The 26,423-nt window shown below is 52.7% G+C and overlaps 1 protein-coding gene across 1 annotated transcript in view; it reads left to right on the top strand.

Moving 5' to 3' along the window:
• The window catches only part of LOC138637842 (phospholipid scramblase family member 5-like), a 170,932-nt gene extending 144,994 nt beyond the window's left edge, over nucleotides 1-25,938 (top strand). Inside the window, exon 5 of the mRNA XM_069726766.1 lies at nucleotides 25,541-25,938. Coding sequence (XP_069582867.1) covers nucleotides 25,541-25,579 — 39 coding nt within the window. The 3' untranslated portion in view covers nucleotides 25,580-25,938. The remainder of the gene's footprint in view (nucleotides 1-25,540) is intronic.
• Nucleotides 25,939-26,423: the final 485 nt, after the last annotated feature.

Here is a 26,423-nt window from a genome sequence, read left to right as displayed (position 1 = left end):
ACTTTTCCTCTGATTGTTCCACTCCTGGTTTTGGCTTACAAATACTGGTGTAAAATACTGACCAAATACTGACAGTGTGACGGCAGCCTTATAGTGATTATGTAAGGAGGTGAAGCACAAGAAGAGTCCGGGGGCGGTTACCTTCTCGGCTACAGGTTCCCCAGGGGGCAGACTTCGAGACTGGGACAGGAAGGAAGCCGGGCAGAGAGTGGGAAAGGCACGCGCGCAAGGGAGAGAGCAGCGTGAGCAGCGGTCAGAGCAGGGTGCAGCTGCGCTCCGGGAGAGAGATAGAGCTCCCGGTCTGAGGAATAAATACAGGGAGATTGCTCAGAAAGACTGCATCTTGTGAGTACATGAAAGCGGACTCTGCTGTGACTGGAGAGGGGCGTTTTGAGACCCATGTAGAGACATTGGCCCGTGTAGAGACTGCAAGCCCCTGGTACCCGCGGTATCAGTACAGAGACTATGACCCCTGGTACCCACAGTATCAGTGCAGAGCCCTTGATTCCTGGTGAGAGACTTAACAGTGAAGAGCCCCTGATTCCTGGTGAGAGACTTAACAGTGTAGAGCCCCTGATTCCTGGTGAGAGACTTAATAATAGACTGACCATCGTTTTTCTGGGATAGGCTGTGCTGTAAAAGCTAAAAACTCAGAGCCTGTGCATATCACATTAACTTCCGAAACCCCAGGCAGCGGATTGTTAGAGACTGCTCAGTCCACAGACAACAGAGGGACGACAAGTGCCGCTGTTTCTCGGCGCCTACGTTGGAGATGACCCTTCAAGCAAGTCCTCATCAGACTGATAAGTGTTCTTTTTTCAAGAAATCCTGCTTACTTCAGTTACACTGTTTGACTCCCATATTTTTGCACTGTTTTATTGCTAGTTATTTTCCATTGCTTCCTCCCTGCGAGGAGAACCTGGTTCCTGTTATTAAACCCCTCAACTGTTGGTCTGTCTGTTCCGTGGTGACATACTCAGTAACTGCATACTATTACAATTATTCTGTCCTGTCTCCAGAAGGAGATGGCTTGAGTTATTATCTGCCACATTTCTTTGTGCATACATCAATTATTACAAGTCCCAGCAACTCAAAGAACATGATGAGACATCTAGTAAATAAAAATGTTTAAAAAAATATATTAGAAGAACTAATTTGTTCAGAGAGGCAGAAATCGAGATCATGGGACCCTGGGGGCTTGTTCAGATGAGCGTATAGGGGGCTCGTTCAGATGAGCGTTTACTCGATCAGTGTGCTGTGTGATCAACAGACGGTACATTTGCTCTCTTGGTGCACAATACCCATCGGTGGGTTTACATAAGAACCAATAGACCGTGTGAAATCGATGCATCATACACTGGTTTGGTACGTTTTATGGTGCATGTCAATAGTCATGTCATGTCATGTCTCCTTCACCTCTCATATACAATCTCTTGCCCGCTCGTGCCGCTTACACCTAAAGAACATCTCTAGAATCCGCCCTTTTCTCACCATGGAGACAGCTAAAACCCTCACGGTCGCCCTGATCCACTCCCGCCTGGACTACTGTAACGCTCTATTAATTGGCCTCCCCCTCACTCGACTTTCCCCTCTCCAGTCCATCCTTAATGCAGCAGCCAGGGTCGTCCATCTGGCTAATCGTTACTCGGACGCGTCCGCTCTTCGCCAGTCGTTACACTGGCTTCCCATTCATTACAGGTTACAATTCAAAGTACTTGTTCTCACCCACAAAGCTCTCCACAGTGCGGCACCCCCTTACATCTCCTCCCTCATTTCTGTCTATCAGCCTAACAGACCACTGCGCTCTGCAAATGACTTTCGGCTAACCTCTGCACTAATCCGTACCTCCCACTCCCGACTCCAAGACTTCTCCCGTGCTGCGCCAGTCCTCTGGAATGCTCTACCCCAAGATATTAGGACCATCCATAATTTGCATAGTTTTAGGTGCTCGATCAAAACACATTTGTTCAGAGCGGCCTATCACGTTCACTAATCAAAGTTATGTTATGTTTGTGTGTAGCCCATTCACTATCCCCATCTATTCCCCAACCCCTGAAGATGGCTGGACCATGATTGTAAATACATCATTGTAAATACACACCTGTACTTTGTATCTCCCCCACCTCATTGTAGATTGTAAGCTCTCATGAGCAGGGTCGTCTTATTTTGCTTTAATTATTGTATTGTTAACGTTGTTACTTATGACTTTTGTGTTTGAAACTGTTAAACTGTAAAGCGCTGCGGAATATGTTGGCGCTATATAAATAAAGATTATTATTATTATTATTATTAATAGCAGGCAGATCCTGCGCCCATCCACTATGCAGGCAAGCACATGGAACCATGCACATCCATAGGCTGCTGTAAGTACGGCATTTATATGGGGCCTCACAATGATCTAATCAAGTTGTGCTTCTCTAAATGCCAAAAACATGACTGAAGGCGGATGAGGGGGAGTGGATATGTTAGAGGTCTCTACTGACCCCAGGCCGCAGGGAACATGTTTAGTTTGCCTTTTTGAGGTCATCACTTTTTATGATGCTGCCACAAAAGTCCAGATCTGTCAAAATATTTATATCAGTTTTCTGGTGTTATTACACTAACAATATGGCATGAAACCCTTTATCTACATTTAGGCCGGGGTCACACAAGTGTTGATTCTCTCATGAGAGAAAATCAGATCGAATATGTAAATGACACTTGGATCAAACTCTGTCTGATCTTGAGCCGAGTGTTAGCTTAGTGTGATCCCATTCTCTTGGATAAGACGATTATATCTCAAAATGTATTCATCTTCTTCATTCTGTGAGTCCAGGGAAATCAGACTGCACTCGGATGTCATCCAAGTGCAGTCTAATGTTTTCTACTCACCCATAGACTTGTATATGTGGGTGTGAGCCGATTTGCGGAGCCACTCGAAGCACGTTACAATTTTTTCCCCATGCTGAATCAGAATGAGATAAAAACACTCTTCTGCACTGCCCCATAGTATAACATTGGTCTGAGTGCTATCTGATAAAACATCTGATAGCACTCATCTGATGTACACAGTGGTGTGAGTGAGCCCATACAAAAATAGTAATGTGTGATAAAGTTCCAATACAAAGCTCAGCGTTTTCAGGCCGTCTAATAAGGGTCCACTGCTCCCCTCTCTCAGGGAATTCAGGGTCCCATACCCCGGATCCCAGTAGAGGGGCTCACACCACTCAGAAAGTTACCACCTATCACATGGAGTGGTGACAAATTTCAAAGTTGGCAATAACTAGTGTTGAGCATTCCGATACCGCAAGTATCGGGTATCGGCCGATATTTGCGGTATCGGAATTCCGATACTGAATTCCGATACTTCCCGCGTATCGGATACCGGAATCGGAAGTTCCCAGAATTCAAATTGAACGCAGCAGCCAATGAGGAATGAATGAAAGTGTGGGCACATCCTGTTTAGCATGGTGGGCATGTAAGTACTGGCAAGGCTTGGATTGGCTGCTGAAATGATGTCACTCTGCACTATAAAAAAGCGCTGCCGCCATTTTGCGCTCACTCTGCTGTGATTTCAGTTAGGGACAGGACGCTGTGTTCTAACTGAGGGCCAGTTGAGCTTGCTAATTGCTTTATTTTCCTTTCCAAAGGCTAATTTAGCAAAACGCTGTGTGTTCTTCACTGTTCACCTTGCTCTTGCCTTGCAGCGCTGTTTTAACAGCGTTCTGCAAGGTCTCTGTGTGTGTGTGTGTGTGTGCAGCTCACTCTGTAGTCTGTGTGCAGCCATATACCCGGTTGTATTCAGCTCAGGGGGGGTTCACACTGCCTCACACAGTTGTTCTTTTTTGCTCTTAGTGCAGCCTGCTGCACATTTTTTCTCAAATTTCCTATTAGTGTTTTTCCACCAGTCTCCAGCTCTATTGTGGAAAAACACTACATAGGATAACCTAGAGGGGGGTTTTTGGGCCTTGCAGCGCCGTTTACGGCTGTCTGCACGGTCTCCGTGTGAGCCCAGCTCGCCCTGTAGTCTGTGTGCAGCCATAGCCGGTTGGATTCAGCTCAGGGTGCGTTACTGCCTCATACCTTGAAAAACAATTTCCTTTTTTTCAAATAGTGCAGCCAGTTTAAAATTTGAAAAAAAAAATTCCTATTAGTGTCTTTCCACTTGTATCCAGCTAAATAGTGGAAAAACACTATATAGGATAACCTAGAGGAGGGTTTTTTGGCCTTGCAGCGCCGTTTACGGCTGTCTGCACGGTCTCCGTGTGATTTAAACTAGCTCTGTAGCCCGATCTGCACCAAAAAAAAGGTTAAGTTCACCAAACACAACTTAACACTTGTGTAGGCCACATTTGAAAAATAATAAAGTTTAGTCCACAATTTACAACATTAGTGTTTCTTACACCTGTTAGGAGGAGCATTACAGGAATAAGCACACTAAGGCCTTAGTACTTTTCTGCTTATCTTTATCTGTGAACCAAGATGAAGAGGGCAGGGAGTAAGGCACGTGGGCGTGGGCGCGGAGCAGGGAGAGGAGCAGGGAGAGGACGTGGTGATTCTGTGCCTGCTGCGGGCGCCGGTGACTCGTCGTCACTCAGTTTCAGCAGGGAACAGTCCTTCATGCGCAGCTTTGTCGGAGAGCGCCGTGCACCGCTGCTGCGTGAAGACCAAATTGAAGCCGTTGTCGGGTGGATGGCAGCTAACGCCTCGGCATCGACTTCAGTTAGTGCCACATCCTCTCAGGCACAGAGCACTGGAGAGCAGCCATCTGTCTCTTCACCACCTGCCAAATTGGCCAGGCAGTCAGAAAGTCCAGGACAGGAGCCGTCTCTACTTCTGTTCTCTGAATCTCTTGGCTTGGAAACAGGGGGCCAGCCAAGCAGCATTGGAGAAATGGAAGAAGAGGCAGTGTGCAGTGATGCCCAACACCTTTTTCTCTCTGACTCTGAAGAGGCAGGTGGGCCAGTGCCTCCGGTGACCACAGCGCAGTACGCATCTGATGATGAAACTCAGGTGCCGCTTTCTCGTGCGTACTGTGCTGCTGAGACTACCCAGGAGGAGCAGTTGGTGGCAGAGGGTAGTGGAGATGATGAGGTCCTTGACCCATCGTGGCGTGAGGAACAGGAAGGTGGTGGGAGCAGCTCAGAGGAAGAGCTTCCTCTTACGGGCCAAAGAGGGAGAGGGAGGGGGAAGACTGCGGAGCCTGTAGCCTCCACTTTGGCACCCGTTAGGAGCCTGTCTCTTTCCAAAGCCAAAAAGGGCGCTCCCAAGACTTGCAGTGCCTGGTCCTTTTTTGACACAGTTGCAGATGACATTTGTTTTGTCAAATGCAAGCTGTGTCATCATAAAGTAAAAAGAGGGAAAAATGTCAGCAACCTCAATACCACAAATATGTGGAAACATGTGCGGACCAGGCACGCGGTGGAGTTACAGAAACACACTGAAGATGTAGGCCAACCAACAGCGGCAGCTACCACCTCTTCAGCTCGTGTTGCCTCTTCCTCCAGCTCACGCACAGCTGGTTTGGCTTCCTCCCAGAGACCTTGTGTAATTCCACCCACAGCACCACCTTCCCAGTCATCCTCACACTCCCAGTCTACTCTACAGCCATCGGTAGTACAGGCATGGGAGAAAAGGCGGGCATTCTCGGCCAACCACCCCCGAGCACAGGCTCTGAATGCAGGCATTGCCAAACTGTTGTCCCTGGAAATGCTCTCGTTCAGGCTGGTGGAGACTGACAGCTTCCGTGACTTGATGGCATTGGCAGTCCCACAGTACAAGGTGCCCAGCCGCTTTTACTTCAGCAGGCAGGCTGTCCCTGCCCTGCACAGGCATGTTGAGGCAAACATAAAACATGCGCTACTGAACGCCGTCAGTAGCAAGGTCCACCTCACCACCGATGCGTGGACCAGTCAGCATGGACAGGGGCGATATGTTTCCCTCACTGCCCATTGGGTTAATGTTGTTGAGCCAGGTACAGATCGTGCGAGTGGCGCAGGACGTGTCCTGCCCACTCCAAGGATTGCAGGAATCCAGTCTGTACGCATCGACTCCTCCTCTTACACCAGTTCCTCTGATTCCTCTCTGCAGGATCCGTCACAGTCCACCCCCACATGGACCCGTGAACGTTTACCTATGACCGACATGAGCACAGCCGTGGCCAAACGTCAGCAGGCCGTCTTGAAACTAGTTTCATTGGGGCATCGAAGCCACACAGCGCAGGAGCTCTGGAATGCCATAAAGCAGGAGAGCGATGTGTGGTTACTGCCAGCGAATCTCCAGCCAGGCATGGTAGTGTGTGACAATGGCCGAAATCTGGTGGCAGCTTTGGCCCTTGGCAACCTCACTCACATCCCATGTCTGGCACATGTGCTCAATTTGGTTGTGCAGAGTTTTCTGAGGGACTATCCGGATCTTGATGCCCTGCTGCACAAGGTCCGCCTAGAGTGTGCTCACTTGCGGCGTTCCAGCTTGGCCAGATCCCGCATTGCTGCTCTGCAGCGCCGATTCCGCCTTCCGGAACACCGCATCATATGTGACCTACCTACCCGGTGGAATTCCACATTACATATGTTGGAGCGGTTGTGTGAGCAGCAGCAAGCAGTTATGGAGTTCCAGCTGCATCAGGCGCAAAGAAGTCGCAGTCAGCGCCGATCAGACTTCACAACCACAGAGTGGGCCACTATGAAGGACGTCTGCCAGGTTTTGCGTCCTTTTGATTATTCCACGCGGATGGCAAGTGCAGATGATGCACTAGTCAGCATGACTGTCCCCCTTATCTGCCTGCTTCAGCAAACTTTGCAAGGGTTAAGGGATGATGTGGTGGAAGAGGTGGAGGATGAGGAGTCACCTTTTCCATCAGCTTCTGGAGAGTCAGCGCCACGTGGTTCCTCACAAAGGGGTACGCAGGGGCCAATTTGTGAGGAGGATGAGGAGGAGTCAATGGAGGAGGAAGAGCTCCGTCCAGAGGAGGGAGCGACACAATTGTCCAGTGGTCAGTGTGTACAGCGAGGGTGGGGTGATGACGAGCGGGCAGAGATCATGTCTCAAGCAGGGGACAGCGTTTCTGGGCCGGTTGGCACTCTGCAGCACATGGTGGATTTCATGCTGCAGTGCCTGAGAAACGACCGCCGCATCGACCACATTCTCAACATGCCTGATTATTGGGTGTTCACCCTCCTCGATCCTCGCTACCGGGACAACGTCCAAAACCTCATCCCTGCGTTGACCCGGGAGCGTAAATTGCGGGAGTACCACGACACAATGGTGAATTCCATCATCTTCTCCTGTCCAACTGAGAGGAGTGCTGCTAGTGCTTTACAAAGCAGCTCAGTGCGTCGAGGCAGTGGGGGAGGCTCTGCCCAAAGAGGGAGCAGAAGCAGTGCCTCTGCCCAAGGCAAGCCCAGTATGGCACAACTCTGGCACACTTTTGTGTGCCCGCCCCAAATGTCTACACCATCACCGGCGGCTCCAGTCAGCAGGAGGCAATGGTTCCGTCAGATGGTGACAGACTACATGGCTTGCCCTCTTACTGTACTCCCAGACGGCTCTTCCCCGTTCAAGTTTTGGGTCTCTAAGCTGGATACATGGCCAGAGCTAAGCCAGTGTGCATTGGAGGTGCTGGCTTGCCCTGCGGCTAGTGTCTTATCGGAACGTGTCTTTAGTGCCGCAGGTGGTGTACTAACAGACCGTCGCATGCGACTATCCTCCGATAACGTTAACCGGCTTACTTTCCTGAAAATGAACCAGGCCTGGATCTCGCAGGAATTTGCCACTCCTCTGCCTGATTAAGTAATTGGGTGTCATCCAGGTCTCCTGCTGTGTTCATCTTTCTACCACCTGAACTGCTATTCCTGGGCTCCAACACCGCCAGTTGCGGCTCAGAAGTGCAGGCTGCACAGTAAAAACATACGACCCAGTGTTATTGGGTTTCAGTAACGTCAGCTGATCCCCAGCTGTGTAGCCGGCAATGTGTCCTGCGACCGCCACGCTGGCACAACAACCTAAATGTAAGGGAACCTGTCCCCCCCCCCCCCCGTCGTTTGTTACTGAAAGAGCCATCTTGTGCAGCAGTAATGCTGCACAAGGAAAAGGTAGCTCTTTTTTTTTAGCTCTTTGCACACGCAGAACTTAACACTTATAAAATGTGTTCACTGATACCGTTATACCGTCCCGGAGCTGGGACTTTCCTTCGTAATGTGACGCAGCACAGCCGTCATTCCTACCCCCTTGGTGCCATGCGCTGCCTCCTCAGCGTTGTTTTAAGCTGTCACGGAGCCTGCGCTGTTCTGTTATCCCTTGGGCATGCCCTATTTGCGCTGCCTGTCTTCTGACATAATTTGGTGTCAGGCTGGCTGCGCCTGTGCGGCCGCGGTGCCCGAGATCCCGCCTCGCAGTGTCTTCTGATTGAGTCACACTGCGGGCCTGGGATCCATGGGCATGCGCAGTGCATATCTTCCCCTCGGGCTCTCGCTCATTTCCCTCCGCCTTCTTTAGACTGTGCGCCGTCAGCTGATCCCTAGCATGCCACGGCCGTGACACCGCACAGTCTGAAGAAGAGGGAAGGAGGGGAGTGAGAGTCGAGGTTATGCACTGTGCATGCCCATGGTTCCAAGGCCCGCAGTGGGATTACGTTAGATGAGACTGCGAGGTGGGATCTGGAGCAGCGTGGACGCACAGGCACTGACAGCCTGACACCAAATTATGTCAGAAGACAGGCAGCGCTAATTGGGCATGGCCAAGGGCTAACAGAACAGCGCAGGCTCCGTGACAGCTTAAAACAACGCTGAGGAGGCAGCGCACGGCATCAAGGGGATAGGAATGACAGCTGTGCTGTGTCCCATTACGAAGGAAATTCGCACCTCCGGAACGGTTTAACGGTATAAAGGGACACATTTTTAGTGTTTACTTCGGTGTTTGCAAGGAGCATAATTAAAAGAGCAACCTTTTCCTTTTGCATCCTTAGTGCTGCACAACATGGCTCTTTCAGCTACAAACGTCTTGGGGGGGGGGGGTTAAAGGTTTCCTTTCAACTTGCTCCAATCAGGCTTCGGCCTACACTCTGTTCCTCTGCTCCTCCTGCTGTCCCTGGGCTCTAACACCGCCAGTTGGTGCCTGGAAGTGCTGTGTGCACAGTCAACAGTCGCTCCTCTGTTATTGGGGTTCAGTAACGTCAGCTGATCCCCAGCTGTGTGTGCGGCAATACCTCCAATCTGCTCCTCCTGCTGTCCCTGGGCTCTAACACCGCCAGTTGGTGCCTGGAAGTGCTGTGTGCACAGTCAACAGTCGCTCCTCTGTTATTGGGGTTCAGTAACGTCAGCTGATCCCCAGCTGTGTGTGCGGCAATACCTCCAATCTGCTCCTCCTGCTGTCCCTGGGCTCTAACACCGCCAGTTGGTGCCTGGAAGTGCTGTGTGCACAGTCAACAGTCGCTCCTCTGTTATTGGGGTTCAGTAACGTCAGCTGATCCCCAGCTGTGTGTGCGGCAATACCTCCAATCTGCTCCTCCTGCTGTCCCTGGGCTCTAACACCGCCAGTTGGTGCCTGGAAGTGCTGTGTGCACAGTCAACAGTCGCTCCTCTGTTATTGGGGTTCAGTAACGTCAGCTGATCCCCAGCTGTGTATCCGGCAACGTGTCATGCGACCGCCACGCTGGCACAACTAAAATGTAAGGGGACCTGTCCCCCCCCCCCCCCTAGGCGTTTGTTACTGAAAGAGCCACCATGTGCAGCACTAATACTGCACAAGGGAAAGGTCGCTCTTGAAATTATGCTCCTTGCAAACGCTGAACTACACACTCATGTAATGTGTCCCCTCACACCGTCCAACCGTCCCGGAGGTGGGACTTTCCTTTGTAATGTGACGCAGCACAGCCGTCATTGCTACCCCCTTGGCACCGTGCGCTGCCTCCTTAGCGTTGTTTGATTCCGTCATGGACCCTGCGCTGTTATGTTATCCCTTGGCCATGCACAGTTTGCGCTGCCCGTCCTCTGACATCATTTGTTGTCGTCCTGGCTGCGCCTGTGCGTCCACGCTGCCCGAAATCACACCTCGCAGTGTCGTCTAATGTGATCCCACAGTGGGCCTGATATCCATGGCCATGCGCAGTGCATATACTAGCCTCTCACTCCCCTTCTTCACGCTTCTTCAGACTAGGCGGCGTCAGCTGATCCCTAATAGCATGCCACGGCCGTGACGCCGCACAGTCTGAAGAAGCAGGAAGGAGGTGAGTGAGAGGCGATGATATGCACTGCGCATGCCCATGGATCCCTGGCCCGCAGTGGGACTACATTAGATGACACTGCAAGGTTGGATCTCGGGCAGCTTGGACGCACAGGCACTGCCAGCCTGACACCTACATGATGTCAGAAGACGGGCACCGCTAACTGTGCATGGCCAAGGGATAACATTACAGTGCGGGCTCCGTGACAGAACCAAACAACGTTGAGGAGGTGGTGCCCGGCACCAAGGGGGTTGGAATGACGGCTGTGCTGTGTCACATTACAAAGGAAAGTCCCACTTCCGGGATGGTTTGACGGTGTGAGGGGACACATTATATGAGTGTGTACTTCAGCGTTTGCAAGGAGCATAATTTTCGGAGCCACCATTTTCCATGTGCAGTATTACTGCTGTACAAGATGGCTCTTTCAGCAACAAATGCCTGGGGGGGTGTTAAAGGTTCCCTTTCAACTTGGTCCACTGCAGGCTTCGGCCTACACTCTGCTCCTCTTTGATTCCCTGGGTTTCAACACTGTCAGTTGCCACCTGGAAGTGTTGTCTACACAGAAAAAACACTAGGTGATGTGTCAGTGGGGTTCAGCACCGCCAGCTGTTCCCCTGCTGTGTAGTCGGCAACGTGTCCAGCACAAGCCACGCTGGCACAACAGAACAAAAGCTGCCACCAGTGCAGGCTTCGGCCTACACTCTGCTCCTCTCCTCCTCCTGCTGACCCTGGGCTCAAACACCGCTAGTTTTTGCCCGGAAGTGCTAGCTGCACAGAGAAAAACACCAGCCAATGTGTTAGTGGGGTTCAGCAACGCCAGCTGTTCCCCTGCTGTGTAGCCGGCAACGTGACCTGCAAACGCCATGCAGGCACAGGAACTGAAATTAAAAGGGAACCTGGCCCCACCCCCCCAGGTGTTTCTATGTATAACAGCCACCTAGTACAGCAGTACTGCTGCATTTGTACAAGGTGGCTGACTTTTTCTCCTTGCCCACGTGTAACTCAACACGTACAAAATGTGTCTCATTGAGACCATTCCACTGTCCCTGAGGTGTGACTTTCCTTTGTAATGATACGCAGCACCCCCCTTGGTAGCGTTTCCCGTCTTTTGTCATCATGGTTAGCTGGCTGCGCCTGTGCATCCGCCCTGCTAGAAACAACGCCCCTCGTTGTCATATTTATTTTGTCAGCGAGGGTGTGGTTTATGGGCACGAGCAGTGCATATGTTCGCCTGTCTTAACTCATCTCCTTCCGCCTTCTTCAGACTGTGCGGCCTCCTGGCCGTGGTAGGCGATAAGGGATCAGCTGAGGCCGCCCAGTCTGGAGCAGGTGTAAGGACATGTGTAAGCGGCAAACCTATTTACTGCACAAGGCCACGAATCCCAGCCACGCAGTGTGATTTTTTGAAAACACACTGTGGGTCTGGGATTCATGTCCATCGCTAACCGCAACGGCCGACATGAAATGAGGTCAGAAGACAGGAAGCGCTCACAGCGCATGGCCAAGGGATCACAATAGCGCAGACTCCTGTACAGCAAATAACAACGCTCAGGAATCTGCGCCCAGTACCTAGGTGCAAATTTTGACACCTGTGCTGCGTCTCGTTAAAAAGACAAGTCACGCCTCCACAACTGTTTGACAGTATAATGGGCTAAATAGTGTACGTGTTTTAGTCAGCGTGTGCAAGGAGCAAAACAAATAGAGCAACCTTTTACTTGTGCAGCATTAATGCTGCACAAGGTGTGGCTCTTGTACCTTGCAACACCTGAGGGGGGGGTTAAAGGTAACCTTTGAAATTGGTTCAACTAGGCTTCGGCCTACACTCTGCTCCTCTACTCCTCCTGCTGACCCTGGGCTCAAACACCGCTAGTTTTTGCCCGGAAATGCTAGCTGCACAGAGAAAAACACCAGCCAATGTGTTAGTGGGGTTCAGCACCGCCAGCTGTTCCCCTGCTGTGTAGTCGGCAACGTGTCCAGCACAAGCCACGCTGGCACAACAGAACAAAAGCTGCCACCAGTGCAGGCTTCGGCCTACACTTTGCTCCTCTCCTCCTCCTGCTGACCCTGGGCTCAAACAACGCCAGTTTCTGCCCGGACATGCTAGCTGCACAGAGAAAAACACCAGCCAATGTGTTAGTGGGGTTCAGCACCGCCAGCTGTTCCCCCGCTGTGTAGCCGGCATCGTGTCCAGCACAAGCCACGCTGGCACAACCGACCAAAAGCTGCCACCAGTGCAGGCTTCGGCCTACACTTTGCTCCTCTCCTCCTCCTCCTGCTGACCCTGGGCTCTAACACCGCTAGTTTTTGCCCGGACATGCAATCTGCACAGAGAAAAACACCAGTCAATGTGTCAGTGGGGTTCAGCAACGCCAGCTGTTCCCCTGCTGTGTAGCTTGCAACGTGACCTGCAAACGCCACGCAGGCACATGAACTGAAATTGAAGGGAGCCTGCCCCCCACCCACAGGTGTTTCTATGTATATCAGCCACCTTGTACAGCAGTACTGCTGCATTTGTACAAGGTGGCTGACTTTTTCTCCTTGCCCACGTGGAACTCAACACGTACAAAATGTGTCTCATTAGAGACCATTACAATGTCCCTGAGGTGTGACTTTCCTTTGTAATGACACGCAGCACCACCCTTGTTAGCGCTGCCCGTCTTTTGACATCATTGGTTAGCTGGCTGCGCCTGTGCATCTCCCCTGCTCGAAACAACGGCCCTCGGTGTCTTATTTTTTTGGACAGCGAGGGTGTGATTGATGGGCATGTGCAGTGCATATGTTTGCCTGTGTTCACTCATCTCCTTCCGCCTTCTTCAGACTGGGTGTCCTCATGGCCGCGGCAGGCGATAAGGGATCAGATGAGGCCGCCCAGTCTGAAGCAGGTGTAAGGACATGTGTGAGCGGCAAACATATTTAGTGCACCAGGGCACGAATCCCAGCACCGCAGTGTGATTTTTTAAAAACACACTGTGGGTCTGGGATTCATGTCCATCGCTAACCGCAACGGCCAACATGAAATGAGGTCATAAGACAGGAAGCGCTCACAGCGCATGGCCAAAGGATCACAAGAGCGCAGACTCCTGTACAGCAACTAACAACGCTCAGGAAGCTGCGCCCATGCAAAAAGGTGTTGTTTTCGACACCTGTGCTGCTTTTCTTTAAAAAGACAAGTCACGCCTCCACTACTGATTAACAGTATAATGGGCTAAATAGTCTACGTGTTGCATTCAGCTTGTGCAAGTAGAAAAATTAATAGAGCAACCTTTTACTTGTGCAGCATTAATGCTGCAGAAGGAGTGGCTCTTGTACTTTGTAACACCTGAGGGGGGGTTAAAGGTAACCTTTGAAATTGGTTCAACTAGGCTTCGGCCTACACTCTGCTCCTCTCCTCCTCCAGCTGACCCTGGGCTCTAACAACGCTAGTTTTTGCCCGGAAATGCTAGCTGCACAGAGAAAAACACCAGCCAATGTGTTAGTGGTGTTCAGCACCGCCAGCTGTTCCCCCGCTGTGTAGCCGGCATCGTGTCCAGCACAAGCCACGCTGGCACAACCGACCAAAAGCTGCCACCAGTGCAGGCTTCGGCCTACACTTTGCTCCTCTCCTCCTCCTGCTGACCCTGGGCTAAAACAACGCCAGTTTCTGCCAGGACATGCTAGCTGCACAGAGAAAAACACCAGCCAATGTGTTAGTGGGGTTCAGCACCGCCAGCTGTTCCTCTGCTGTGTAGTCGGCATCGTGTCCAGCACAAGCCACGCTGGCACAACTGACCAAAAGCTGCCACCAGTGCAGGCTTCGGCCTACACTTTGCTCCTCTCCTCCTCCTGCTGACCCTGGGCTAAAACAACGCCAGTTTCTGCCCGGACATGCTAGCTGCACAGAGAAAAACACCAGCCAATGTGTTAGTGGGGTTCAGCACCGCCAGCTGTTCCCCTGCTGTGTAGCTTGCAACGTTTCCTGCAAACGCCGCGCAGGAACATGAACTGAAATTGAAGGGAGCCTGCCCCCCACCCCCCCAGGTGTTTCTATGTATAACAGCCACCTTGTACAGCAGTACTGCTGCATTTGTACAAGGTGGCTGACTTTTTCTCCTTGCACACGTGGAACTCAACAAGTACAAAATGTGTCTCATTACAGACCATTACAATGTCCCTGAGGTGTGACTTTCCTTTTTAATGACACGCAGCACCCCCATTGTTAGCGCTGCCCGTCTCCTGACATCATTGGTTGGCTGGCTGTGCCTGTGCGTCCCCCCTGCCCGACACAACGCCCCCCGTTGTCTCATATATTTTGACTGCGAGGGTGTGATTGATGGGCACGAGCAGTGCATATGTTCCCCTGTTTTCACTCCCCTCCTTCCGCCTTCTTCTGACTGTGCGGCCTCATGGCCGCGGCATGCGATAAGGGATCAGCTGAGGCCGCCCAGTCTGAAGCAGGTGTAAGGACATGTGTGAGCGGCGAACATATTTACTGCACAAGGCCACGAATCCCAGCACCGCAGTGTGACTTTAGGAAAAGCCACTGTGGGTCTGGGATTTATGGCCATCGTTAACCGCACCGGCCAACATGAAATGAGGTCATGAGACGGCCTGCACTAACAGGGTATTGCCAAGGGATAACACAAGAGCGCAGTTTCCTGTACTGCAAATAACAACGGTAAGGAATCAGCGCACAGCACCTAGGTGTAAATTTGTACACCTGTGCTGCGTCTCCTTAAAAAGACTAGTAGTCACGCCTCCACTACTGTTTGACAGTATAATGGGCTAAATAGTGTACGTGTTTAATTCAGCGTGTGCAAGGAGCAAAATTAAATAGAGCAACCTTTGACTTGTGCATCAATAATGCTGTTCAAGGTGTGGCTCTTGTACCTTGCAACACCTGAGGGGGGGGGGGTTAAAGGTAACCTTTGAAATTGGTTCAACTAGGCTTCGGCCTACACTCTGCTCCTCTACTCCTCCTGCTGACCCTGGGCTCAAACACCGCTAGTTTTTGCCCGGAAATGCTAGCTGCACAGAGAAAAACACCAGCCAATGTGTTAGTGGGGTTCAGCACCGCCAGCTGTTCCCCTGCTGTGTAGTCGGCAACGTGTCCAGCACAAGCCACGCTGGCACAACAGAACAAAAGCTGCCACCAGTGCAGGCTTCGGCCTACACTTTGCTCCTCTCCTCCTCCTGCTGACCCTGGGCTCAAACAACGCCAGTTTCTGCCCGGACATGCTAGCTGCACAGAGAAAAACACCAGCCAATGTGTTAGTGGGGTTCAGCACCGCCAGCTGTTCCCCCGCTGTGTAGCCGGCATCGTGTCCAGCACAAGCCACGCTGGCACAACTGACCAAAAGCTGCCACCAGTGCAGGCTTCGGCCTACACTTTGCTCCTCTCCTCCTCCTGCTGACCCTGGGCTAAAACAACGCCAGTTTCTGCCCGGACATGCTAGCTGCACAGAGAAAAACACCAGCCAATGTGTTAGTGGGGTTCAGCACCGCCAGCTGTTCCCCTGCTGTGTAGCTTGCAACGTTTCCTGCAAACGCCACGCAGGAACATGAACTGAAATTGAAGGGAGCCTGCCCCCCACCCCCCCAGGTGTTTCTATGTATAACAGCCACCTTGTACAGCAGTACTGCTGCATTTGTACAAGGTGGCTGACTTTTTCTCCTTGCACACGTGGAACTCAACACGTACAAAATGTGTCTCTTTGAGACCATTCCACTGTCCCTGAGGTGTGACTTTCCTTTCTAATGATACGCAGCACCCCCCTTGGTAGCGCTTCCCGTCTTCTGACATCATTGGTTGGCTACTTGCGCCTGTTCGTCCGCCCTGCCTGAATAAAATGCTCCTCGTTGTCTTAATTATTTTGACTGCGAGGGTGTGATTGATGGGCACGAGCAGTGCATATCTTCGCCTGTCTTAACTCATCTCCTTCCGCCTTCTTCAGACTGTGCAGCCTCATGGCCGCGGCATGCGAGAAGGGATCAGCAGAGGCCGCCCAGTCTGAAGCAGGTGTAAGGACGTGTGTGAGCGGCCAAAATATTTACTGCTCAAGGCCACGAATCCCAGCACCGCAGTGTGGCTTTATGAAAAGACACTGTGGGTCTGGGATTTATGGCCATCGTTAACCGCACCGGCCAACATGAAATGATGTCATAAGATGGGCAGCGCTAACAGGGCATTGCCAAGGGATAACACAAGAGCGCAGACTCCTGTACAGCAAATAACAACGCTCAGGAAGCTGCGCCAAGCACCAAGGCATTATTTTGGACACCTGTGCTGCGTCTCATCAAAAAACCAAGTCACGCATCCACTACAGTTTGACTGTAGAATGGGGTAAATTGTGTATGTCTTTCATTCAGCGTGTGCAAGTAGACAAATTAATAGAGCAACCTTTCACTTGTGCAGCATTAATACTGCACAAGGTGTGTCTCTTGTACTTTGTAACACCTGAGGGGGGGGTTAAAGGTTTCCTTTGAAATTGGTTCAACTAGGCTTCGGCCTACACTCTGCTCCTCTCCTCCTGCTTCAACACGGGCTCTAACATCGCTAGTTTTTGCCCGCAAGTGCTAGCTGCACAGAGAAAAACACACGCCATTGTGTTAGTGGGGTTCAGCAACGCCAGCTGTTCCCCCAGTGTGTAGCCGGCAAAGTGTCCTGCAAACGCAACGCAGACACAAAGCTGCCTCCAGTGCAGGCTTCGGCCTACACTCATCTCCCCCTGCTTACCCTTTGCTCCAACACCGCTAGTTGGGGCTCTAGGAAGACAATCTTTAATAGGCAAGGCAACGCATCTGGGTTCCAGCACCGCCAGCTGGTTCTCGGCAGTGTTCTTGTCACAGGTACTCCCTCGTGCCAAGCCTGGTTTCAGCACCGTCAGCTGTTTCCGGGTTGTGTCAACTTCACTGAGACGCCATTGCTTGCCCCGTCGTGGTGCGGTCGAGTTAGCCAACTCCAGGGTGCCTCCAGTTTAGGAGCTTCCTATGTGGGCTGCGTGAACTGGTAGTCAAGGCTGGTTCTGTAGTGCCAGTAGGCCCAGCTCCCCCTGTAGGACTGTTGGGGTTCGGTAACTGCGGCTGCCTCGCGGCCTAGCTGTTCTCTCCTCTCCTGTGGGCCTTCGTGTCCACCACCTGGTTCCAGCACCGTCAGCTGGTTCCGGGCCGAGCCTTTGGCTTAGGTGCCTCCTCCTGGGTATCCGAGTTCCGCCAACGCCAGGCGGTCCTTGGTAGTGCTTTTAAGCGCGGGCACCTACAGCTTAGTAACCGGGTTCCAGCACCGTCAGCTAGTCCTCGGTCGTGCCATTGGCTCTTGCACACTGGGGCAACGCATCCGGGTTCCAGCACCGCCAGCTGGTTCTCGGCAGTGTTCTTGTCACAGGTACTCCCTCGTGCCAAGCCTGGTTTCAGCACCGTCAGCTGTTTCCGGGTTGTGTCAACTTCACTGAGACGCCTATGCTTGCCCCGTCGTGGTGCGGTCAAGTTAGCCAACTCCAGGGTGCCTCCAGTTTAGGAGCTTCCTATGTGGGCTGCGTGAACTGGTAGTCAAGGCTGGTTCTGTAGTGCCAGTAGGCCCAGCTCCCCCTGTAGGACTGTTGGGGTTCGGTAACTGCGGCTGCCTCGCGGCCTAGCTGTTCTCTCCTCTCCTGTGGGCCTTGGGGTCCACCACCTGGTTCCAGCACCGTCAGCTGGTTCCGGGCCGAGCCTTTGGCTTAGGTGCCTCCTCCTGGGTATCCGAGTTCCGCCAATGCCAGGCGGTCCTTGGTAGTGCTTTTAAGCGCGGGCACCTACAGCTTAGTAACCGGGTTCCAGCACCGTCAGCTGGTCCTCGGTCGTGCCATTGGCTCTTGCACACTGGGGCAACGCATCCGGGTTCCAGCACCGCCAGCTGGTTCTCGGCAGTGTTCTTGTCACAGGTACTCCCTCGTGCCAAGCCTGGTTTCAGCACCGTCAGCTGTTTCCGGGTTGTGTCAACTTCACTGAGACGCCTATGCTTGCCCCGTCGTGGTGCGGTCGAGTTAGCCAACTCCAGGGTGCCTCCAGTTTAGGAGCTTCCTATGTGGGCTGCGTGAACTGGTAGTCAAGGCTGGTTCTGTAGTGCCAGTAGGCCCAGCTCCCCCTGTAGGACTGTTGGGGTTCGGTAACTGCGGCTGCCTCGCGGCCTAGCTGTTCTCTCCTCTCCTGTGGGCCTTCGTGTCCACCACCTGGTTCCAGCACCGTCAGCTGGTTCCGGGCCGAGCCTTTGGCTTAGGTGCCTCCTCCTGGGTATCCGAGTTCCGCCAACGCCAGGCGGTCCTTGGTAGTGCTTTTAAGCGCGGGCACCTACAGCTTAGTAACCGGGTTCCAGCACCGTCAGCTAGTCCTCGGTCGTGCCATTGGCTCTTGCACACTGGGGCAACGCATCCGGGTTCCAGCACCGCCAGCTGGTTCTCGGCAGTGTTCTTGTCACAGGTACTCCCTCGTGCCAAGCCTGGTTTCAGCACCGTCAGCTGTTTCCGGGTTGTGTCAACTTCACTGAGACGCCTATGCTTGCCCCGTCGTGGTGCGGTCGAGTTAGCCAACTCCAGGGTGCCTCCAGTTTAGGAGCTTCCTATGTGGGCTGCGTGAACTGGTAGTCAAGGCTGGTTCTGTAGTGCCAGTAGGCCCAGCTCCCCCTGTAGGACTGTTGGGGTTCGGTAACTGCGGCTGCCTCGCGGCCTAGCTGTTCTCTCCTCTCCTGTGGGCCTTGGGGTCCACCACCTGGTTCCAGCACCGTCAGCTGGTTCCGGGCCGAGCCTTTGGCTTAGGTGCCTCCTCCTGGGTATCCGAGTTCCGCCAACGCCAGGCGGTCCTTGGTAGTGCTTTTAAGCGCGGGCACCTACAGCTTAGTAACCAGGTTCCAGCACCGTCAGCTGGTCCTCGGTCGTGCCATTGGCTCTTGCACACTGGGGCAACGCATCCGGGTTCCAGCACCGCCAGCTGGTTCTCGGCAGTGTTCTTGTCACAGGTACTCCCTCGTGCCAAGCCTGGTTTCAGCACCGTCAGCTGTTTCCGGGTTGTGTCAACTTCACTGAGACGCCTATGCTTGCCCCGTCGTGGTGCGGTCGAGTTAGCCAACTCCAGGGTGCCTCCAGTTTAGGAGCTTCCTATGTGGGCTGCGTGAACTGGTAGTCAAGGCTGGTTCTGTAGTGCCAGTAGGCCCAGCTCCCCCTGTAGGACTGTTGGGGTTCGGTAACTGCGGCTGCCTCGCGGCCTAGCTGTTCTCTCCTCTCCTGTGGGCCTTCGTGTCCACCACCTGGTTCCAGCACCGTCAGCTGGTTCCGGGCCGAGCCTTTGGCTTAGGTGCCTCCTCCTGGGTATCCGAGTTCCGCCAACGCCAGGCGGTCCTTGGTAGTGCTTTTAAGCGCGGGCACCTACAGCTTAGTAACCGGGTTCCAGCACCGTCAGCTAGTCCTCGGTCGTGCCATTGGCTCTTGCACACTGGGGCAACGCATCCGGGTTCCAGCACCGCCAGCTGGTTCTCGGCAGTGTTCTTGTCACAGGTACTCCCTCGTGCCAAGCCTGGTTTCAGCACCGTCAGCTGTTTCCGGGTTGTGTCAACTTCACTGAGACGCCTATGCTTGCCCCGTCGTGGTGCGGTCGAGTTAGCCAACTCCAGGGTGCCTCCAGTTTAGGAGCTTCCTATGTGGGCTGCGTGAACTGGTAGTCAAGGCTGGTTCTGTAGTGCCAGTAGGCCCAGCTCCCCCTGTAGGACTGTTGGGGTTCGGTAACTGCGGCTGCCTCGCGGCCTAGCTGTTCTCTCCTCTCCTGTGGGCCTTGGGGTCCACCACCTGGTTCCAGCACCGTCAGCTGGTTCCGGGCCGAGCCTTTGGCTTAGGTGCCTCCTCCTGGGTATCCGAGTTCCGCCAACGCCAGGCGGTCCTTGGTAGTGCTTTTAAGCGCGGGCACCTACAGCTTAGTAACCGGGTTCCAGCACCGTCAGCTGGTCCTCGGTCGTGCCATTGGCTCTTGCACACTGGGGCAACGCATCCGGGTTCCAGCACCGCCAGCTGGTTCTCGGCAGTGTTCTTGTCACAGGTACTCCCTCGTGCCAAGCCTGGTTTCAGCACCGTCAGCTGTTTCCGGGTTGTGTCAACTTCACTGAGACGCCTATGCTTGTCCCGTCGTGGTGCGGTCGAGTTAGCCAACTCCAGGGTGCCTCCAGTTTAGGAGCTTCCTATGTGGGCTGCGTGAACTGGTAGTCAAGGCTGGTTCTGTAGTGCCAGTAGGCCCAGCTCCCCCTGTAGGACTGTTGGGGTTCGGTAACTGCGGCTGCCTCGCGGCCTAGCTGTTCTCTCCTCTCCTGTGGGCCTTCGTGTCCACCACCTGGTTCCAGCACCGTCAGCTGGTTCCGGGCCGAGCCTTTGGCTTAGGTGCCTCCTCCTGGGTATCCGAGTTCCGCCAACGCCAGGCGGTCCTTGGTAGTGCTTTTAAGCGCGGGCACCTACAGCTTAGTAACCGGGTTCCAGCACCGTCAGCTAGTCCTCGGTCGTGCCATTGGCTCTTGCACACTGGGGCAACGCATCCGGGTTCCAGCACCGCCAGCTGGTTCTCGGCAGTGTTCTTGTCACAGGTACTCCCTCGTGCCAAGCCTGGTTTCAGCACCGTCAGCTGTTTCCGGGTTGTGTCAACTTCACTGAGACGCCTATGCTTGCCCCGTCATGGTGCGGTCAAGTTAGCCAACTCCAGGGTGCCTCCAGTTTAGGAGCTTCCTATGTGGGCTGCGTGAACTGGTAGTCAAGGCTGGTTCTGTAGTGCCAGTAGGCCCAGCTCCCCCTGTAGGACTGTTGGGGTTCGGTAACTGTGGCTGCCTCGCGGCCTAGCTGTTCTCTCCTCTCCTGTGGGCCTTGGGGTCCACCACCTGGTTCCAGCACCGTCAGCTGGTTCCGGGCCGAGCCTTTGGCTTAGGTGCCTCCTCCTGGGTATCCGAGTTCCGCCAACGCCAGGCGGTCCTTGGTAGTGCTTTTAAGCGCGGGCACCTACAGCTTAGTAACCGGGTTCCAGCACCGTCAGCTGGTCCTCGGTCGTGCCATTGGCTCTTGCACACTGGGGCAACGCATCCGGGTTCCAGCACCGCCAGCTGGTTCTCGGCAGTGTTCTTGTCACAGGTACTCCCTCGTGCCAAGCCTGGTTTCAGCACCGTCAGCTGTTTCCGGGTTGTGTCAACTTCACTGAGACGCCTATGCTTGCCCCGTCGTGGTGCGGTCGAGTTAGCCAACTCCAGGGTGCCTCCAGTTTAGGAGCTTCCTATGTGGGCTGCGTGAACCGGTAGTCAAGGCTGGTTTTGTAGTGCCAGTAGGCCCAGCTCCCCCTGTAGGACTGTTGGGGTTCGGTAACTGCGGCTGCCTCGCGGCCTAGCTGTTCTCTCCTCTCCTGTGGGCCTTCGTGTCCACCACCTGGTTCCAGCACCGTCAGCTGGTTCCGGGCCGAGCCTTTGGCTTAGGTGCCTTCTCCTGGGTATCCGAGTTCCGCCAACGCCAGGCGGTCCTTGGTAGTGCTTTTAAGCGCGGGCACCTACAGCTTAGTAACCGGGTTCCAGCACCGTCAGCTAGTCCTCGGTCGTGCCATTGGCTCTTGCACACTGGGGCAACGCATCCGGGTTCCAGCACCGCCAGCTGGTTCTCGGCAGTGTTCTTGTCACAGGTACTCCCTCGTGCCAAGCCTGGTTTCAGCACCGTCAGCTGTTTCCGGGTTGTGTCAACTTCACTGAGACGCCTATGCTTGCCCCGTCGTGGTGCGGTCAAGTTAGCCAACTCCAGGGTGCCTCCAGTTTAGGAGCTTCCTATGTGGGCTGCGTGAACTGGTAGTCAAGGCTGGTTCTGTAGTGCCAGTAGGCCCAGCTCCCCCTGTAGGACTGTTGGGGTTCGGTAACTGCGGCTGCCTCGCGGCCTAGCTGTTCTCTCCTCTCCTGTGGGCCTTCGTGTCCACCACCTGGTTCCAGCACCGTCAGCTGGTTCCGGGCCGAGCCTTTGGCTTAGGTGCCTCCTCCTGGGTATCCGAGTTCCGCCAACGCCAGGCGGTCCTTGGTAGTGCTTTTAAGCGCGGGCACCTACAGCTTAGTAACCGGGTTCCAGCACCGTCAGCTGGTCCTCGGTCGTGCCATTGGCTCTTGCACACTGGGGCAACGCATCCGGGTTCCAGCACCGCCAGCTGGTTCTCGGCAGTGTTCTTGTCACAGGTACTCCCTCGTGCCAAGCCTGGTTTCAGCACCGTCAGCTGTTTCCGGGTTGTGTCAACTTCACTGAGACGCCTATGCTTGCCCCGTCGTGGTGCGGTCGAGTTAGCCAACTCCAGGGTGCCTCCAGTTTAGGAGCTTCCTATGTGGGCTGCGTGAACTGGTAGTCAAGGCTGGTTCTGTAGTGCCAGTAGGCCCAGCTCCCCCTGTAGGACTGTTGGGGTTCGGTAACTGCGGCTGCCTCGCGGCCTAGCTGTTCTCTCCTCTCCTGTGGGCCTTCGGGTCCACCACCTGGTTCCAGCACCGTCAGCTGGTTCCGGGCCGAGCCTTTGGCTTACGTGCCTCCTCCTGGGTATCCGAGTTCCACCAACGCCAGGCGGTCCTTGGTAGTGCTTTTAAGCGCGGGCACCTACAGCTTAGTAACCGGGTTCCAGCACCGTCAGCTGGTCCTCGGTCGTGCCATTGGCTCTTGCACACTGGGGCAACGCATCCGGGTTCCAGCACCGCCAGCTGGTTCTCGGCAGTGTTCTTGTCACAGGTACTCCCTCGTGCCAAGCCTGGTTTCAGCACCGTCAGCTGTTTCCGGGTTGTGTCAACTTCACTGAGACGCCTATGCTTGCCCCGTCGTGGTGCGGTCGAGTTAGCCAACTCCAGGGTGCCTCCAGTTTAGGAGCTTCCTATGTGGGCTGCGTGAACTGGTAGTCAAGGCTGGTTCTGTAGTGCCAGTAGGCCCAGCTCCCCCTGTAGGACTGTTGGGGTTCGGTAACTGCGGCTGCCTCGCGGCCTAGCTGTTCTCTCCTCTCCTGTGGGCCTTCGGGTCCACCACCTGGTTCCAGCACCGTCAGCTGGTTCCGGGCCGAGCCTTTGGCTTACGTGCCTCCTCCTGGGTATCCGAGTTCCGCCAACGCCAGGCGGTCCTTGGTAGTGCTTTTAAGCGCGGGCACCTACAGCTTAGTAACCGGGTTCCAGCACCGTCAGCTGGTCCTCGGTCGTGCCATTGGCTCTTGCACACTGGGGCAACGCATCCGGGTTCCAGCACCGCCAGCTGGTTCTCGGCAGTGTTCTTGTCACAGGTACTCCCTCGTGCCAAGCCTGGTTTCAGCACCGTCAGCTGTTTCCGGGTTGTGTCAACTTCACTGAGACGCCTATGCTTGCCCCGTCGTGGTGCGGTCGAGTTAGCCAACTCCAGGGTGCCTCCAGTTTAGGAGCTTCCTATGTGGGCTGCGTGAACTGGTAGTCAAGGCTGGTTCTGTAGTGCCAGTAGGCCCAGCTCCCCCTGTAGGACTGTTGGGGTTCGGTAACTGCGGCTGCCTCGCGGCCTAGCTGTTCTCTCCTCTCCTGTGGGCCTTCGGGTCCACCACCTGGTTCCAGCACCGTCAGCTGGTTCTCGGCAGTGTCTTTTGCTCTTGTACCTTCTGCTCCCCATCCTGGTTCCAGTACCGTCAGCTGGTTCCGGGCAGAGCCTTTGGCTTAGGTGCCTCCTTCTGGGTATCCAAGTTCCACCAATGTCAGGTGGTCCTTGGTAGTGCTTTCAGGCACGGGTACCTCCTGCTTAGTAACCGGGTTCCAGTAACGTCAGCTGGTCCTTGGTAGTTCCATTGGCTCTTGGACATTCGGCTACCCATCCGGGTTCCAGTACCGTCAGCTGGTTCTCGGCAGTGTCTTTTGCTCTTGTACCTTCTGCTCCCCATCCTGGTTCCAGTAACGTCAGCTGGTTCCGGGCAGAGCCTTTGGCTTAGGTGCCTCCTTCTGGGTATCCGAGTTCCGCCAACGTCAGGCGGTCCTTGGTAGTGCTTTTTAGCACGGGTACCTCCTGCTTAGTAACCGGGTTCCAGTAACGTCAGCTGGTCCTCGGTAGGTCCATAGGCTCTTGAACCTTCGGGTAGCCATCCGAGTTCCAGTTCCATCAGCTGGTTCTTGGCATTTTCTCAGCCTTCTTGTACCTTCTGCTACATTTCCAAGTTGAAGACCCTAACGTCGACAACCCGGAAGACCACCCCGATGACGACGACCCGGAAGACCACCCCGATGACGACGACGACGACGGCGGAGACGACGACGGCGGAGACGACGACGGCTGAGACGACGACGGCGGAGATGACGACACTGGAGACGACGACCCTGGAGACGACAACATGGAAGACCGAGAAGCAGAAGAACAAGAGGCTGCAGAACAAAGAGTAGAAGAACATTAAGCATAAGTCTTAATATCAGAGCAAAAGATATTATCTAAATTATATGCAGAAGAAGACTAAGCAGTGTATGGGGGTGAGTCCGTTCCTCCTCGTGGTGCCCCTGGATAAAGCCTGATGCTGCAGGCCAAACTGAACGCGGACAAATGTAACTTTTGTGACTGGCAGAACGGAAGGTGTAATCTTCCAACTTTTATAGATAACAACTACGGGAATGCCTGTCACAAATGAGAATATGATGAAGAAGTAGAATAGGAAGAATAATAACAGTGGAATAAAAAGAATATGTAGAATAGGAAGAATAATAATAGTTGAAGAAAATGAATATGAAGAATGTAATAAAAAAAAAAAAATAGGTAGAAGATGAAGAAGAAGATGAATAAGGTGAAGAAGTTGATGTCAAAGATGCTGATGATGATGAAGATGAAAGTGTGGGAAAAGAAAAAAAAAAAAAGAAAAAAAAGAAGGGGAAGGGCGTGGAATAGTGAAACATCAATATCTGACAAAATAAAAAAAATTTACATAGTCAATATCTTTTTCAATCCGAACGTCTTTAAAAAAAAAAAAAAACATGCTATTCTATTTGATTGGACTAATCCTCATTGCCTTTAATGTCTCCGCCACCTCCCCCATACATCCTACATTATTCTTAGTTGTTTTCCTTCATGTAGAATGAACCTACAAGGAAAGAAAGGGTTTATTTTAATTCCGATATTTTGGTCCCATTGACTTGCATTGGGATCGGGTATCGGTATCGGCGATATCCGATATTTTTTGAATATCGGCCGATCCAAACCGATACCGATACTTTCCGATATCGGAAGGTATCGCTCAACACTAGCAATAACCCTTTATGCAACTGCTTACAGGGCGAATCTCATAGATCTTGTTCTACACAGTTCTGGGCCAGAGTTTAATGCAAATAAATATTGTTTAAAGCCCAAGAAAATGTCTAATATTTTGTCTATTTTTCAGGATGTCATGTACTTTGAACAATCGTCAGATGGAATCTGAGGTTTTTAAAGGGAACTGATTATTTCAATAAAGAACAGAAAACCACAAAATAATCTCACGGGAAGATGTCATGGAAGAAATGTTTAAGAACAAAAAAAGGACATTTGTAAATAAATTGTACAATTAATGCTGGAGAAAAAATAATTTTGCTGAAGATACAATTCGCACTTGTCATATTATTGATAATATTCTCATTGTCATTTGTAAATAGTGTAATGCAGGCATTTTTAAGGCATTTTTAAACATGATATGCTTTTGTGTATTTCATGTTTTACTGATTTGAAAAAATCTGAAAAACTTCAAATTAATTTTCTAACAAGGTAAAGAAAAGAAACAAGTCATTGAAGCTAAAAGTTGTCTAAGGTCTCAATAAAAGTGTATTTGCAAATTATATGTTGATATATGACAGATTTGTTGCAGGAAATTCTATGACTTTTCCATAACTACTGTACATGCCTTTGTCCTAGACAAAAATTCATTTTGATGTTTGGAACAGATTTTCAGTTGAAGATATTTCACAAATTTGCCAAATCCTGCAATACACCCAGCAGCCAGCAGATGGCAGGCAAATATCATATAAATGAAGGTTTAGTAACGTTAACCCTTTATAACAAGGTATAACAAGCTTTACTACTCAACATATTCATCAGTACCTAGACTTTGTACTTGCCAGGATGAGGCTTGGATTACACCACCTTTTGCGATGTTCACCTATTTTTTTAGTTTGTTCAACAAAGAAAGCCTCAAATGTAAGCAAACGCCTAGTTATACTGAATTTTCTGCCATTGCAGAAGTCTCATATACACCGTCCAGTTAGGGCATATGAACATCTAAGGCTACTTTC

Source organism: Ranitomeya imitator, chromosome 5 (genome assembly GCF_032444005.1).
Source record: "Ranitomeya imitator isolate aRanImi1 chromosome 5, aRanImi1.pri, whole genome shotgun sequence".
Classification (NCBI taxonomy): Eukaryota; Metazoa; Chordata; class Amphibia; order Anura; family Dendrobatidae; genus Ranitomeya; species Ranitomeya imitator.
The sequence above is the reverse complement of the archived record's forward strand: the minus strand, read 5'-3'. Positions and strand labels throughout refer to the sequence as shown.